The sequence below is a fragment of the Misgurnus anguillicaudatus genome, chromosome 22 (assembly GCF_027580225.2).
Source record: "Misgurnus anguillicaudatus chromosome 22, ASM2758022v2, whole genome shotgun sequence".
Taxonomy (NCBI): domain Eukaryota; kingdom Metazoa; phylum Chordata; class Actinopteri; order Cypriniformes; family Cobitidae; genus Misgurnus; species Misgurnus anguillicaudatus.
Genome location: NC_073358.2, coordinates 38722256 through 38739086, shown reverse-complemented (window position 1 = coordinate 38739086; position 16831 = coordinate 38722256). Strand labels below are relative to the sequence as shown.

The 16831-nt window shown below is 39.3% G+C and overlaps 2 protein-coding genes across 3 annotated transcripts in view; one reads left to right on the top strand and one right to left on the bottom strand.

Moving 5' to 3' along the window:
* LOC141358899 (uncharacterized) overlaps window positions 1–6701 on the top strand; it is a 29812-nt gene extending 23111 nt beyond the window's left edge. Inside the window, exons 8-9 of the mRNA XM_073860794.1 lie at window positions 49–4705; window positions 4798–6701. Coding sequence (XP_073716895.1) covers window positions 49–4705; window positions 4798–4962 — 4822 coding nt within the window. The 3' untranslated portion in view covers window positions 4963–6701. The remainder of the gene's footprint in view (window positions 1–48; window positions 4706–4797) is intronic.
* Window positions 5973–15951, bottom strand: plp1b (proteolipid protein 1b). Of its 2 annotated transcripts, none has more exons than XM_073860526.1 (7): window positions 15781–15951; window positions 12531–12717; window positions 12287–12443; window positions 11859–12024; window positions 10380–10459; window positions 9657–9708; window positions 5973–7577 (listed from the first exon to the last, which is right to left on the bottom strand). In XM_073860526.1, the coding sequence occupies exons 1-7, from the start codon at window positions 15782–15784 to the stop codon at window positions 7489–7491; spliced, it is 735 nt and encodes a 244-aa protein (XP_073716627.1). In that variant the 5' UTR covers window positions 15785–15951; the 3' UTR covers window positions 5973–7488. The 2 variants fall into 2 exon arrangements, with proteins under 2 accessions (XP_073716627.1, XP_073716626.1); XM_073860525.1 differs by lacking the exon at window positions 15781–15951 and adding an exon at window positions 13154–13457.
* Between the last annotated feature and the right edge of the window lie 880 nt (window positions 15952–16831).

The following is a 16831-nucleotide window of genomic DNA, read 5'->3' as shown; positions in this document are numbered from 1 at the left end:
TCTGTGGTGGACAAGGATATAGGTTGCATTACTCTCCATGTGTTTTAGTCAACACCCAAAGGATTCTAGGTCAGCATCTGTATATAATACTAAAGTCGCACCTGCAGAGAAACCAGTAGAGAAATCTGGGGTCACACCTGTAGAGAAAGCAGTGGAGACATCTAAAGTCACACCTGTAGAGAAACCAGTGGAGACACCTAAAGTAACACCTGTGGAGAAACCAGTGGAGACACCTAAAGTAACACCTGTACAGAAACCAGTGGAGACACTTAAAGTTACACCTGTAGAGAAAGTAGTGGAAGTACAAGTGGACGCACCTGTAGAGAAACCAGTGGAGACACCTAAAGTGACACCTGTAGAGAAACCACTGGAGACACCTAAAGTCACACCTGTACAGAAACCAGTGGAGACACTTAAAGTAACACCTGTACAGAAAGTAGTGGAAGTACAAGTGGACGCACCTGTTGAGAAACCAGTGGAGACACTTAAAGTTACACCCATACATAAACCAGTGGAGACAGTTAAAGTAACACCTGTACAGAAACCATGGGAGACACTTAAAGTTACACCTGTAGAGAAAGTAGTGGAAGTACAAGGTGACGCACCTGTTGAGAAACCAGTGGAGACACCTAAAGTCACACCTGTAGAGAAAGCAGTGGAGACACCTAAAGTAACACCTGTAGAGAAACCAGTGGAGACACCTAAAGTCACACCTGTAGAGAAACCAGTGGAGACACCTAAAGTCACACCTGTAGAGAAACCAGTGGAGACACTTAAAGTAACACCTGTACAGAAAGTAGTGGAAGTACAAGTGGACGCACCAGTTGAGAAACCAGTGGAGACACCTAAAGTAACACCTGTACAGAAACCATGGGAGACACTTAAAGTTACACCTGTAGAGAAAGTAGTGGAAGTACAAGTGGACGCACCTGTTGAGAAACCAGTGGAGACACTTAAAGTCACACCTGCAGAGAAACCACTGGAAACATCTAAAGTCACACCTGTAGAGAAACCACTGGAAACACCTAAAGTTACACCTGTAGAGAAACCACTAGAGACACCTAAAGTCACACCTGTACAGAAAGTAGTGGAAGTACAAGTGGACGCACCAGTTGAGAAACCAGTGGAGACACCTAAAGAAACACCTGTACAGAAACCATGGGAGACACTTAAATTTACACCTGTAGAGAAAGTAGTGGAAGTACAAGGTGACGCACCTGTCGAGAAACCAGTGGAGACACCTAAAATCACACATGTAGAGAAACCACTGGAAACATCTAAAGTCACACCTGTAGAGAAACCACTAGAGACACCTAAAGTCACACCTGCAGAAAAACCAGTGGAGACACCTAAAGTCACACCTGTAGAGAAACCAGTGGAGACACCTAAAGTCACACCTGTAGAGAAACCAGTGGAGACACCTAAAGTCACGCCTGTAGAGAAACCAGTGGAGACACCTAAAGTAACACCTGTAGAGAAACCAGTGGAGACACCTAAAGTCACACCTGTAGAGAAACCAGTGGAGACACCTAAAGTCACACCTGTAGAGAAACCAGTGGAGACACCTAAAGTCACGCCTGTAGAGAAACCAGTGGAGACACCTAAAGTCACACCTGTAGAGAAACCAGTGGAGACACCTAAAGTCACACCTGTAGAGAAACCAGTGGAGACACCTAAAGTCACACCTGTAGAGAAACCACTGGAGACACCTAAAGTCACACCTGTAGAGAAACCACTGGAGACACCTAAAGTCACACCTGTAGAGAAACCAGTGGAGACACCTAAAGTCACACCTGTAGAGAAACCACTGGAGACACCTAAAGTCACACCCATACAGAAACCAGTGGAGACACTTAAAGTAACACCTGTACAGAAAGTAGTGGAAGTACAAGTGGACACACCTGTGGAGAAACCAGTGGAGACACCTAAAGTAACACCTATTGAGAAACCACTGGAGACACCTAAAGTAACACCTGTACAGAAACCAGTGGAGACACTTAAAGTTACACCTGTAGAGAAAGTAGTGGAAGTACAAGTGGACGCACCTGTAGAGAAACCAGTGGAGACACCTAAAGTGACACCTGTAGAGAAACCACTGGAGACACCTAAAGTCACACCTGTAGAGAAACCAGTGGAGACACCTAAAGTCACACCTGTAGAGAAACCAGTGGAGACACCTAAAGTCACACCTGTAGAGAAACCAGTGGAGACACCTAAAGTCACAACTGTAGAGAAACCAGTGGAAACACCTAAAGTTACACCTGTAGAGAAACCAGTGGAGACACCTAAAGTCACAACTGTAGAGAAACCACTGGAAACACCTAAAGTTACACCTGTAGAGAAACCACTGGAAACATCTAAAGTCACACCTGTAGAGGAAACACTGAAGACACCTAAAGTCACACCTGTAGAGGAAACACTGAAGACACCTAAAGTCACACCTGTAGAGAAACCACTGGAAACACCTAAAGTCACACCTCTAGAGAAACCAGTGGAAACATCTAAAGTCACACCTGTAGAGAAACCAGTGGAGACACCTAAAGTTACACCTGCAGAGAAACCAGTGGAGACACCTAAAGTCACACCTCTAGAGAAACCACTGGAAACATCTAAAGTCACACCTGTAGAGAAAGCAGTGGAGACACCTAAAGTCACATCTCTAGAGAAACCACTGGAGACACCTAAAGTCACACCTGTAGAGGAAACACTGAAGACACCTAAAGTCACACCTGTAGAGAAACCACTGGAAACATCTAAAGTTACACCTGTAGAGAAACCACTGGAAACATCTAAAGTTACACCTGCAGAGAAACCAGTGGAGACACCTAAAGTCACACCTGCAGAGAAACCAGTGGAGACACCTAAAGTCACACCTCTAGAGAAACCACTGGAAACATCTAAAGTCACACCTGTAGAGAAACCACTGGAGACACCTAAAGTCACACCTGTAGAGAAACCACTGGAAACACCTAAAGTCACACCTGTAGAGGAAACACTGAAGACACCTAAAGTCACACCTGTAGAGGAAACACTGAAGACACCTAAAGTCACACCTGTAGAGAAACCACTGGAAACACCTAAAGTCACACCTGCAGAGAAACCAGTGGAGACACCTAAAGTCACACCTGTAGAGGAAACACTGAAGACACCTAAAGTCACACCTGTAGAGGAAACACTGAAGACACCTAAAGTCACACTTGTAGAGAAACCACTGGAGACACCTAAAGTCACACTTGTAGAGGAAACACTGAAGACACCTAAAGTCACACCTGTAGAGAAACCACTGGAAACACCTAAAGTCACACCTGTAGAGAAACCACTGGAGACACCTAAAGTCACACCTGTAGAGGAAACACTGAAGACACCTAAAGTCACACCTGTAGAGGAAACACTGAAGACACCTAAAGTCACACCTGTAGAGAAACCACTGGAGACACCTAAAGTCACACCTGTAGAGAAACCACTGGAGACACCTAAAGTCACACCTGTAGAGAAACCAGTGGAGACACCTAAAGTCACACCTGTAGAGAAACCAGTGGAGACACCTAAAGTCACACCTGTAGAGGAAACACTGAAGACACCTAAAGTCACACCTGTAGAGAAACCACTGGAGACACCTAAAGTCACACCTGCAGAAAAACCAGTGGAGACACCTAAAGTCACACCTGTAGAGAAACCACTGGAGACACCTAAAGTCACACCTGTAGAGAAACCACTGGAGACACCTAAAGTCACACCTGTAGAGAAACCACTGGAGACACCTAAAGTCACACTTGTAGAGAAACCACTGGAGACACCTAAAGTCACACTTGTAGAGAAACCAGTGGAGACACCTAAAGTCACACCTGTAGAGGAAACACTGAAGACACCTAAAGTCAAACCTGTAGAGGAAACACTGAAGACACCTAAAGTCACACTTGTAGAGAAACCACTGGAGACACCTAAAGTCACACTTGTAGAGAAACCAGTGGAGACACCTAAAGTCACACCTGTAGAGGAAACACTGAAGACACCTAAAGTCAAACCTGTAGAGGAAACACTGAAGACACCTAAAGTCACACCTGTAGAGAAACCAGTGGAGACACCTAAAGTCACACCTGCAGAGAAACCAGTGGAGACACCTAAAGTCACACCTGTAGAGAAACCAGTGGAGACACCTAAAGTCACACCTGTAGAGGAAACACTGAAGACACCTAAAGTCACACCTGTAGAGAAACCAGTGGAGACACCTAAAGTCACACCTCTAGAGAAACCACTGGAAACACCTAAAGTCACACCTGTAGAGAAAGCAGTGGAGACACCTAAAGTCACACCTGTAGAGAAAGCAGTGGAGACACCTAAAGTCACATCTCTAGAGAAACCACTGGAGACACCTAAAGTCACACCTGTAGAGGAAACACTGAAGACACCTAAAGTCACACCTGTAGAGAAACCACTGGAGACACCTAAAGTCACACCTGTAGAGGAAACACTGAAGACACCTAAAGTCACACCTGTAGAGAAACCAGTGGAGACACCTAAAGTCACACCTCTAGAGAAACCACTGGAAACATCTAAAGTCACACCTGTAGAGAAAGCAGTGGAGACACCTAAAGTCACACCTGAAGAGAAAACTATGTGTACTGTCTGCAAGCACCCTATAACCGAAAATGAGAAAATCCTTGTGGACATTCCTCCCATTTGCTGCCATACGCGGTGTTTTAAGGTTCAGAGTTTTAGTTTCTTCTGCATGTTTGTTTGCACATATATTATTATATGCCGCAGTGTGATCAGTAATGATGTGTGTTTGTTTTACAGTGTCGGGGATGCAAAAAGCTTCTGGGTGATCTTTTGTCATCTATGTACTACCACAATGGGAATATCCTCTGCGAGAGTTGCTTTGATGAAGTCCACTTCACAGATAAATTAGTAACATGGGAACCAAACTATTACACCTCGACATTACAACCAAGCACATCTTAGAACCATTCTCTGAGTTTGACAAATCAGCACTATAAAAATCATTTAAAATAGTCCCTTAACTCATCAGATAGAAACCGCTGACATGGGCATAGTAAGCATGAATACAATAAAGTATTCTATAGATATTTATGATTGTGTGTGTTTATAGACCGTCAGCATAGCTTGCATACTGAATTGGTTGAGCACAGGTCATGGGTTCAATCCCAGGAATACACACACTCATAAATGTTTAGCTTGAATACAATATTCTACAGATATTTATGATTGTGGGTACTTTCAAAACGGGATATTTCTCATTAAAGAGTAACTAAACCCTAAACCAACTTTTTTTAGTTAAAGATCTGTAAGAATGATGCTTTATTAGTGCTGTTCATTCATTTTAGTAAGTTTTTTGACATTTGTATATAAAGTGTTTCAATACTACAATATATGGTGTAAAAACGTCTGAGTGCTGCCCTCTTCAGGTTGAACGGTGGCCACTGCAGTTGAATTTTCCTATTGTATGTTGGGTCCAAAAAGTAACTCGTGACGTAAGCAGATTCAAGATCACCAAGCCCTTGTTACGATCTCACTACACACTTAAGTTCGTCCCCTCTATCTCCATTGGGATCTGCCCACTTTTCTTGCATTTTTCAAATATTGCCAGTGGGTGGAGTCAGGCTCTGACCAGGGGTTTAGTTACGCTTTAAGCTGACAATGAAGTGCATTCCAAAAAGACTTTTCATCACTTTTATCCCTTCCAAGCACTCACGCTGGAGTGTTAAACCTTCAAAGAGCTTAGGACATAGGGATGAGCCCTTCTGAATTGACGGTAGTGTGTGTGTTTAAATACAGTAAGCATGGCTTACATAGTGACTATTTGTGTAAATTTAAAATTAAAACATATTTTTTTCCTATATAAAAAAAATTCAAAATTCATATTTTATAATGTGTTTTTATCGGTTTACGGGAATTTTCTTCATAAATGTGAACTCTGTATGTGTGAAATGAAGTGACAACATAAATTCAGCTTTCATTAAAGAAAACTAATGTTTATTACTGAGTTTTACTGAAGCCAACACACAATTTTATGTCAACTCAATTCAGTTAGAATTATTTAATAACCATTTAACTTTCTCCATTAGATTAACATCTTCAAATCATTTTTAGTGTCCTAAAATCAGCCAGAACAATAAAAATAGGATTAGTTTCCTTTGATCGAGCACCATCATTGATCGGGTTCAGTTTATTGCCAGTTGGTTATAAAATAAACAACCACACACTCACATACCATACAAACACAAATAAAATCACACACGCACATACACTGGACAAGGTTTGATATTACACAAACATCAGATACTCTAAAATACTGAAGCCAGACTGACAAAGCAAATCACTGCGCTTTACAGTGTTGTATGTGTATGTCCAATGTCACACTAAAAGTCTCTCTTATCTCCTTTCCATCTCTTTAATAGCTAAAAGATGGATAGTAAGAAAGAGGGAGGGAGAAATAAGTTCCTGATAAAACTGCAAGGCATTAATATGATCATAAAGCTAAATGATTACAATCATTAAAACGAACATGTGGCCATGAGAAAGTCTAAATGGCTGTTCACACTGAACGCATTCTTATGTCTCATGATTTAAGTGCCTATTTTTTATATGACGCCATGTTTAATGTTTAAAATGAGCTTTCAAACTTGTATTTATTTCTTTTTTGTTTCGTAGTAAAGGGATAGTTCACTCAAAAATAAAAATTTGCTGCTAATTTTTTTCACCATCAGGCCATCCAAGATATAGATGATTTTTTTGACCGTTTGCGTTTAGTAATGGATTACACATTACAATGTTTTAAATAATGTTTCGACTGCCACATATTGTCAGGAGCCTCTGGTATTACATTAATTAATTTATTTTTGCATTCATGTAGCTCAATTGGTAGAGCATTGGAAAGGTCATGGGTTCAATCCCAGGAACAAACATACTGATAAATGTAGTTTTGGATTAAAGCATCTACCAAATGCCTAAAAAAGTCATTTCTGTTACTTGTATCTACTTTTTTGACCTTTTGTGAGATGCCACAGTTTCAGCTAAAAACGTTATTGTTGTACTCAAGGAAAAAGGTTACCTACATCTTGGATGGCCTGAGGGTGAGTAAATTAACAGAAAATATTTATTTTTGTGTCAACTAAGGCTTTTAGTTGTATTTAAACGTAAGAATGCTTTCTGTGTGAACAGTTCCAAAGAAAGTTATTCAAATACAGAAGCTAGATTCCACTCCTCCAGAGATCTACAGTACAGTAGTTTGAGATGTTAACCATAGCGCATAAATGAATTGTTATTTTTGTAGTTCATTCTATTTTTTGCTGTGTAGTTTGTTCTTCTTGTCCCCCAAAAATACCAATGGGGTGTATGTGTGCTCTGTATGATAGAACTCTGCAGGGGTATCATGGAGCTCTTTTGGGTTTCCTCACAAGCCACCATGACGATACAAATGGAGTCGCTTGAAAAGGCACCAGGAAAGAGGGTCTAGCAACGGTAAACCTAGCAACGGATCCCCTTCCTTCCAAGAAACCTTAGAACGGCGTAGTTGTAGGTGGTGGCAACCACGTAGAGGAACAGAGCAAGAAGAGAAAGATACAACACATATGTTTGATCAGTGAATCAGTATGTGGGATCATTACTGTATGTCCAAAAACAAGTCCAAGTTTTACTAAGGGGTGATTGTAGCAGCTTTGATACTTTGCAGTAAACATTATACCAGGCATGTGAAGTTGATATGACAGTAGTATTGTTTCATTACATTATTGGCTATATAAAATATAATTTATTGTCCGTAGCAGTTTATAGTGGATTTTTACTATAGGAACAATTATGGTCCTTGCTCAGGGTTGAGGGTAGCTCATAAATTGTCCTTTCATTGAGTTGCCTATAAATGAAACTGACTTGACTTTACTTGACACCTGCTAGGACACCAGAGTAAACCTGAAGGGATAGTGATGAATGAAATTACATGTTTAAGTTCTTTAGTATCTAAATACTCATTGGGGCTACAGGACAGATCATACTTAAAGGGATAGTTCACCTTAAAATGAAAATTCTGTCATCATTTACTCATCCTCATGTTGTTCTAAACCTGTATGAATTTCTTTTTTCTGATGAACACAAAAGAAGATATGTTGAGAAACTATGGTAAACACACAGCATATAGTGACCATTGACTTCCATAGTAGGAAAAAATATGTTGGAAGTATTGTGATAATGATGAAAATATTTTGATAAATGATGGTAAGCACACAGTTGACGGTACTCATTAAATTCCATCATATTTTTTTATTCCTACTATGAAAGTCAATGGTTACTATCTGCTGTGCGTTTACCATCATTTCTCAAAATATCTTCTTTTATGTTCATCAGAAAAAAGAAATTCATACAGGTTTAGAACAACATGAGGATGAGTAAATGATGACAGAATTTTCATTTTAAGGTGATCTATCCCTTTAACATTTATTATATTTATGTGTGTATATATATATATATAAATCTTTATTTAAATCACTAATATTTAAAGTAACAGTATATAAGAAATTTATATCAATTAATCATAAAATGGCCCTGATATGTCACTAGACATTAAGAAATCATTTTCATTTCAAATACTTATATCACTGACAACAGTGGTCTGGCCAGGATATTGTCATTTAAAAAGTGGAGTTGCAGCCCTCAACTGATGTTTATGTTGTCATTTTGTATATTGGCCACCAGGGGCCCGTACCATGAAAATGGTTAAACAAACTCAGGGTTACAGGATTAGTTTCAGGTTGACAAAACCAAGCCAATGTTCAGGCCTTGTTGGTACAAGCTATTTTCATGGTACCCAAAACCCAGGATTTGCACAAACTAATCCTAAACAAAGCTGGCTAACCAACTAAACCGGCTTCATGGTATAGGCCCCAGTTGTTTGACTGCAGTACCAGTTTTAGCCACAAGTTTTGTGATTGCAGTACCAATTTTGGCCACAATCCTACATACTGTTCCTTTAAATCACATGTCTACAGTATCCACTCTGGCTTAGATTGCTTTATCATCACTGTACTTTTAGATAAAAAGTGCCAGAGAAATGAAATATTCAGGCAAAGGAAGTAAAAAGTTTTTATAGTGATGAATCCAAAAATTCCCCAGCTGTATTTCTGTTAGGACCTTAATATGTGTAGCAACTTTGTACTTTGAGCACCTCGAACAATCAGTTTAAATACAATCCTGTGTATTTTCAATTAAATGGCAATGCAAATTTGAACTGTCAGTATTAATATTTGCGATTGAAGTCTTTAATTACTGCGGAAGTAGTTCATAGGTGGCGTGATCACATATTACTTTTCTCCATGCTGGTCATGTTAGACGAGTCACGTTGTTTGTGACTAGATTTTCTAAACGATTTCTATAAAGATCTCAGCGGAATTCCATTTGTATTAAAGTGAGAATATTTCTCCGGTAAGAAGAGACTCATCCTGATTTGAAAACAAGCCAATGAAGGATTTATCTCTGACCTCTGAGATGCCCACTAAAGAAGACCATTTTGTGTCTCCTCAATCTATGTTATTATGACTAATGTTTGTGCCCCTCACAATTCATCAAAGTTCTGACTGAATGACAACGCTTGGTTAGTGGGTCACAGGTAAATAACAAAATATCACTGACCAGAGCAAGAAGAGTGATTCCAGCTCCAACAAATGCAACGATGTAAAGGTCGTAGGTCATATAGAACTGAAAAAGATGAACAGATATATAAGCAAAAGGGTCTCCTGAAACTCCGTGAGTATGCAAATACAGTGTGTGTGTGTGTGTGTGTGTGTGTGTGTGTGTGTGTGTGTGTGTGTGTGTGTGTGTGTGTGTGTGTGTGACAAATACATCTGATAATGAGTATTTTAAGAACATTTCAAATACTCCTGATATTGTAATTGTAAATGACATTATGAAATCTGTATCTATTTTTGAGGTGGGCTGCTGTTTTGACCTGTACATGGACACGTGTTACTACTCTAAATTATTGAAATATCAACTTTTGGTTGATCTCATTCAACAACTTGGATACCATTGTAAATTGATAATTTTGGTATTTGGAAGTTTAGGCCATGTCCATAAGAATGTGATCAGGGGGATGCAGTTAGGAGGGCTACGAAAAAAGGAGGCTAAGAGGCTTGCAAAATTTTGCTCTGTTTCCGCCACCATTGGGAGTATGAAAATATGGAGACGGAGATGTTTTGTTTATCCTTAATGGGTTATCATAAATAGAAGGACTTGTACAAATGTATAAAGCCATGTAATGTGGATCTGTCATCATGCTAAAGACCCTTCCCAGAGTATTTGGATCTTGTTGTCTTTGTAATGTCTTTTAGATCCAAATAAAAGCAATTAAATGTGTGTGTGTGTCTAACCTCTTGTGCTTTGCAAATGTTAGCTAGTGTAGTTCCACAAACAGTCCCTGGCGAAGCATTCAAGGGAAGGAACCCGTACACAAAACAGACCAAACAGGACACCATTACCCATGCACACTCACGTTATAGAATAATCAAACTTAAACCAATAATAAAACTCATCAAATCTAGGAAATAACACTAACTGTAATAATGGGAACTATGATGTGACCAAAAATATTTAAATTAATCACAACTATGTATCCACTCTTTGCATAGAATTTGTAAAAATGTACTTTTGGCATTTTATTAACCGCATATTAATTCCTGAAGTATCCCACCGGGGTGCTTCTTAACAGTATTGAAGGAATTTTCATCTATTCTGTGCTCTTATTGGCAGCTTTTTCTTCAAATCCAAGTCATCCATTTCAAAATCATACTTTTTTATTTAATATCAAAAGGTTTTTAAGATTATAAAAACATTTCAGTCGAGTCTCCCTAAACATTTAGACAGTAGATTACAGTCCGTGTAAAAATTCAAATCATATTGTTTATTATAAAATGTTAGTAATTTATTGCTGACGTTACAAAAGCCTATGTAGTATTGAATTGAGAAATTAGATTGTTAAACTGTTTTTCCACATTTCTGTGTTAATTATTTTTTTATTTTTTTTGCAATCAACAACAGTACAATGAGAAATATGCAATTATTTTTTACTGTTACAGTTCTTTAGCATAGTACAGTAATTCTTACGCTCATTTTCAAAGTGAAAGAAGTTTGGTTTGGAGTCAGACCATTTTACTTTATGAATGTGAAATTTCCCCAGTAAAATCAACATTTAAATAAGATATTCCTTTTCTTTATCAAGTGTTTGATCATTGAAGTATATTAATATGTCCAGTCCAGTTAGCTGTAAAGCAATGTTCAGTTTTTTTCATAATAAATCTTTCCAATTCAACCCAAAACATCTTTGTGTCTATACAAGGAAAAAAATAAATGAAAAATGGTTTCCTTTTCACCTTGACAAAAACAACATGAGTAATCAATATTCAATTTAAACCTTTTCAACACATGCTTAACCAGGTATATCCTATGCATTATTTTAAAAGAGACTTCTTTTATTTTACTGTTAATAAAAAATGTGTCCACTGTTCGCCAAGCTTTCCGCCAATTCACATTCCCAAAAACAATTTCTCATTTCTGTGTTAGTTGGGCAGGGGTAACGGTGGCCCGGTGACGTACTGCAGCCACCGAGCCTTGCCCCGCCCCTAACACAATCGCGAGCTTTCATTCAGGTTGTAGCAGTGTTTGAAAGTTGAGAGAGAGTGTAGCATTCCCGCTAGTAAAGATGGTTTAAGTGGGTCTTTTAAGATTTTGATAAGGTTTATTTTGGTTTTTCGTCGTTTAAATTTGGATTGGTGGTTAACAACACATTTTTTTGCGGTGTGACAAACTGAGAAGACATTTCTTACTTTAAGTAAAGACTGACGTACCGTACATTCGTGCATCCATGCAGACCCTTGCATGCTGAAAGACGGTGGTTTCAGCCAGAATGTTGATCTTGTGACAGGAACTCGCCGTGTTAAAGAAGAAGAACACAGGAATGGCCGTAAAACCAAAAACAACCAACCAGATCACGGCAAGCACGCATGTCAGGATTATAAACTGTAAAAGACAAGTCATCCAATCAGATCTTTGTAACATGAATATGATAATAACAGCAACAACGAAAGCTAGGTGTGTTCGAGTTCGCCGCCGCAAGAACTGACTGGTAGATGACGTCAAAGTACCGCGAGAGCTAGTCGGAAATTTAACTTCTCCTTGTGATTTCTCGAATCGCTCTCGCGGTACTTGGACGTCATCCACTTGTCGGTTGCGGTGCCGCATGAAGTCGAACAGCATTGTGATCGACAAAGTGCCAGCTTACTGTCAGGCTGAGACAGCGGCCAAAACGGGTGCTTCTAAACTCTCCAAAAGTTTGTTTTACTGCACTTGTTGTGTAGAAACCTTCAGCCAACAGCAACAATCCATACAGGAAAAAGAAGGAGGCCAGACCGTAGATCACATATTGAAAATATTTTATACTGAAACAATACAGAAGAGCGAAACATTTATAAACAATAGATATACAATCAGATTTAATATAGATAGACATAAAGACAGTCACTCACAAATCAGCCAGCACTGTGAAATCCTGGATGTCCCTTGCAAAGTGGAGCTCTACCAATGTACGGGTGCCAGAGAGCGCCTCGTGCCCTCCACCACAGAAGAGAGCCACTCCAATATAGCAGAGCAGGGTGGCCAGGAGGCTGGCGTAGGGCACGGCGCCCAGGCAGCGGATGCAGCAGTCATAGCAACCTGTGGGTGAGTAATATATAAACACACACACTGCGCATGTCGCACACACAATGCACACACACATTTATACACACGCTCACCTCTATACCTGACGGTAGTAATTACGTTTAGTCATACATCATCACTACAGGTAGCACACACATAAAACCATACAGCTATGAAGACTTTAAATGTGATTGGTAGGGTTAGTGGCCTAAAATGTACCATCAAGCACATGCACAAAAAACAACACAAATCAAAAACAACATGTTATATGACATTTTAAGAGTTAACAAGCAAAACAACTACATTAGTAAATAATAAGCAAATAAAAAAAGAAACCATAAGCTCCAAAAGCCACAGGGTTCCCAGCGTTCCCAGCATGTGAGTGATGGGCAGCGGTGTGGAGATGATCAGATGAAGAGCACAAGCATTTAGTAGGTTGGTCTCAGGTCACCTAGCGCTTTACACAACCACGGCTGTTTCACTGGAAACATCGGCGCCACTGAGCTGAACCCACGCCAAGAGAGTTGCACAGATGCTGGTCCACTAGCTATTCAGGTCTCTCTTCACTGTTGCTGCGATAACTAACGTCAGGGTTGTAATTTCTTCAGATAAACTTCACTGTTCACCTCAAGGAGGAAAAAACGCATCGCTTAAGCTGTTCCACTCCCTCCCTCTCTTCTTGCCCTCTCTCTCTTTCTCTTTCTCGAGTAGCCTCGTATCAGGGTGAGAGAGGGCCTTGTGTGTGTGAGTGTTTGAGGTTTTGTGGTCAGTAAAAGAATCACTTGTGAGAGTCATAATGGCTTTTGTTTTAATAACAACAACTAGCATTGTGAACAAACACAGGCACACACGGGCCAGTGCAGTTGCGTCATCGCGTTTCCTCCTATAGCGGTACAGACAGACACACACTGACACCAGTGAAATACACTGTTGGGTCTTATTAAAGGGATAGTTCACCCAAAAATGAAAACTCTGTCATCATTCACCCACTCCCATGCTACAAACCTGTATAAATGTCCTTCTCCTGATGAACACAAAGGGAGACACTTCTAGAAATGTCTGCAACCAAACCGCCCATGGACCCCATCCACCTCCACAGTATTCTTTTTTCCTACTATAGAAGTGAATGGGGTCCACGATCGGCCCGGCTACAAACATCCCCCAAAACATCTTCCTTTGTGTTCATCACAACCAAGAAACCCATACAGGTCTGTAACAACATGAGGGTGAGCAAACAATGACAGAACCCCCACTTTTGAGTGAACTATCCCCCTAAAAGAGGTCAGGGTCACGACAGGTCATCCACATACCACTTTCTCTGTTTTGTTTTTTTACTTTATCTGTCCTTCTGTCTCTTCTCAACAATAATACTACATGATAATGTAGATACAGCACAGATTTTCTTGGCCACACCCTCGGCTCTGGTTGAAACAGTGGATTGTTTTGTGTCAAACTTCGGACCAACTCAGAGATTTTGGTTTCAATAGCTAATTAAAAACCTTACAGATACTCCGAGTTCATCTGCTGCACATTTTAGATTTTAGTGGGCTATTTAAAAATACATCTGGAGCTTAATATATACCCTTATGAAAATTAACCATTGTTTACTTTTTAGGTATATTGTTTAATGTTTACCACTGACAAAATGGTTTTACTAGTATCCTTAAAAAGTCATGGTTAACTTAACAGTTTGAGCATTGCGACCCAGGTGAAAAAGTAGGACACTTCCATAGTGTACTTAAGTGCTCCACTTTTGCACACCGACCCTGTACCTAATATACCAAAAATGCATCTTTAGTACTTCTTAAGACTATATAAGTGTACTTCACTGTGCTACCCTGAGACACCACGAACATGAACCAAAATACACTTTTACTACTGTCTTTGTATTAAAAATGTATTTAGTTAACACTTGAACTCAACTTTCATACAAAGATGGGTTCAAGTTTGCTACAAGTGTTACCTAAATACATCTTTTAAATACATTTTTAGCACATATTTATGCTGTCTCAAAACAGCACAGTGAAGCACACTTAGATAATCCCAAGAACATCTCGTACTAAAGATGAACTTTTACTATATTCAAGTACAAAATTAGTGTGCGAAAACAAAGCACTTTAAGTACAATTTGGAAGTGTACCACCCCCTCACCTGGGATAGCAGCAGCATAAAACGTCATGGGTTGGACTACCACCAAATGAAAACAAAGATTTTTTTGGTTCAACTTAAAAATGAAAGTTACCTGGTTGCCTAATTCAACCTAAAAACATTAATTAACTCAAAAAAATTAGTGTAAACTAATATTTTTAAGTTGAATTAACTCAAAATTTTAAGGCAACCAGGTAACTACTTTTTTTTAAAGTGCAGGGAACATGCACAAATTGAATATCTTGTCATGCACTGTAAGTGGCTTTAATTATAAGCTTATATAGTTGTATTGCTTGTTTGTAATTTGCTTAGCAGCATTTGGAGAATAAATAAATGTAAAATTCACTGCAACTTGTTTTTAAACCCCTAAGAAACTGCATTTTTTAGCAGACGACAGACCTTCAAACAATGTGCTGTCAAAGAAAACATGATTCTGCATATAAGAATGATAAGAACATCACTCTCTCTTTATCTGAGCTCTGCTGTAACTCACGCTCTCAATTAAAACAAAGCATGTAAATATACTTTGTGCAATTACAGTAAACATCTGCCTTTTAGCAGACAGGCACTGTTCTGTAAAAGAGCGATGCGAGAGAATAACAGGAGAAAAAAAATAGAGAATTAATTAACCTAAAGACCTGATGTGACCTTTGTCTGGAGTCTCCTGAGGTTACTGCTCATCTCAACCACACTGCTGAAATGTCAACTCTCAGAGTAACTCTCAGAGCCAAAATCTGAGCCAGCCTTTGAATATATTAATCAGTTAGGAACTATTAGAATATTTCCAGTGCAAGCACCAATCAACTGCAATTTAACAGGGTAATTAAATGTCACTTCAAAACATCTCAAACACACTAAATAGATCAATGTATGCAATTGAAATCTTGGCAGTGGGTAAATATTGGTTCAGGTGAGATCAGGTAAACTTACCCATGTGAGTATGTGTATGTGTACCGCTCTCTGTCCTTCTGATGTGCCGTGCTGTTTAATCTCCTTCAATGCTCTTATGATTCTCACTCACCCTTTTGTCCCTTTAACAATAAACAAACCCCTCTGCTCTCTCTCTCTCACACACACATACACACACACGCTGGAGCAGATCTTAAAGACGCAGCATCCTTTTTACATTGCCAGATAAAGTGTGTGTGAGTTGGAGTGTTGTTGTGGAACAAAAACTAAATATCTCTATGCGCGTGCATGATAAAGATGAACACATGGGCCAAAACACTCATGCACAGATTCTGGTCAACTCTCACCTCTGACCCTTTCGTGTCTTTTTTTGGAGTTCTGACATAAACATCCTTTGTGTAAACACAAACATACACGCAATTCGAAGCAGAGTGAGGGACGTATAACCCTTGGAGTCAGATTGGGACAAGGCACTTTCAATACAATAGTACAGTTGTGTCAGAAATAGGAACACACACACACACAGACAATTCTCTCTTTCTGGAACAAACACTCAAAATGCACAAATTCTCTCACTGTCTTGTACACACACAATACTATTACAGTGACACAATGGGGCTAGTGTGCGGTTTGAAATAAACATTTTGTGTGTTCCATAAAAAGCATCTGTCAATGCCCATCCTTCATATCTCTGGACAAAATGTAAACACACACACATGTAATGTCCACATTCAGACCACTGATATAGTGAAGACTTCTTCAATAGTGATACTACCCTAGCCAAAAACTTAACTTTGACACAAGATTTATGAGCATTTTAAATAGTGAGGACTACTTCAAATGTCCACACAGATTGGTTTTGGCACATTGCATTATATTTTGACACACAAACATTTATATAGTTTAAAATGTATCCCTCACAAGTAAAGCCAAACCTGTCCTCGTACGCACAAACATGCATACACAGACCTGTGTTAAAGAGTTCACCCAAAAATGAAAATTCTGTCAGCATTTACTTACCCTCAAGTTGTTACAGACTTGCTGAACAACAAGAGAAATATTTGTAATAATG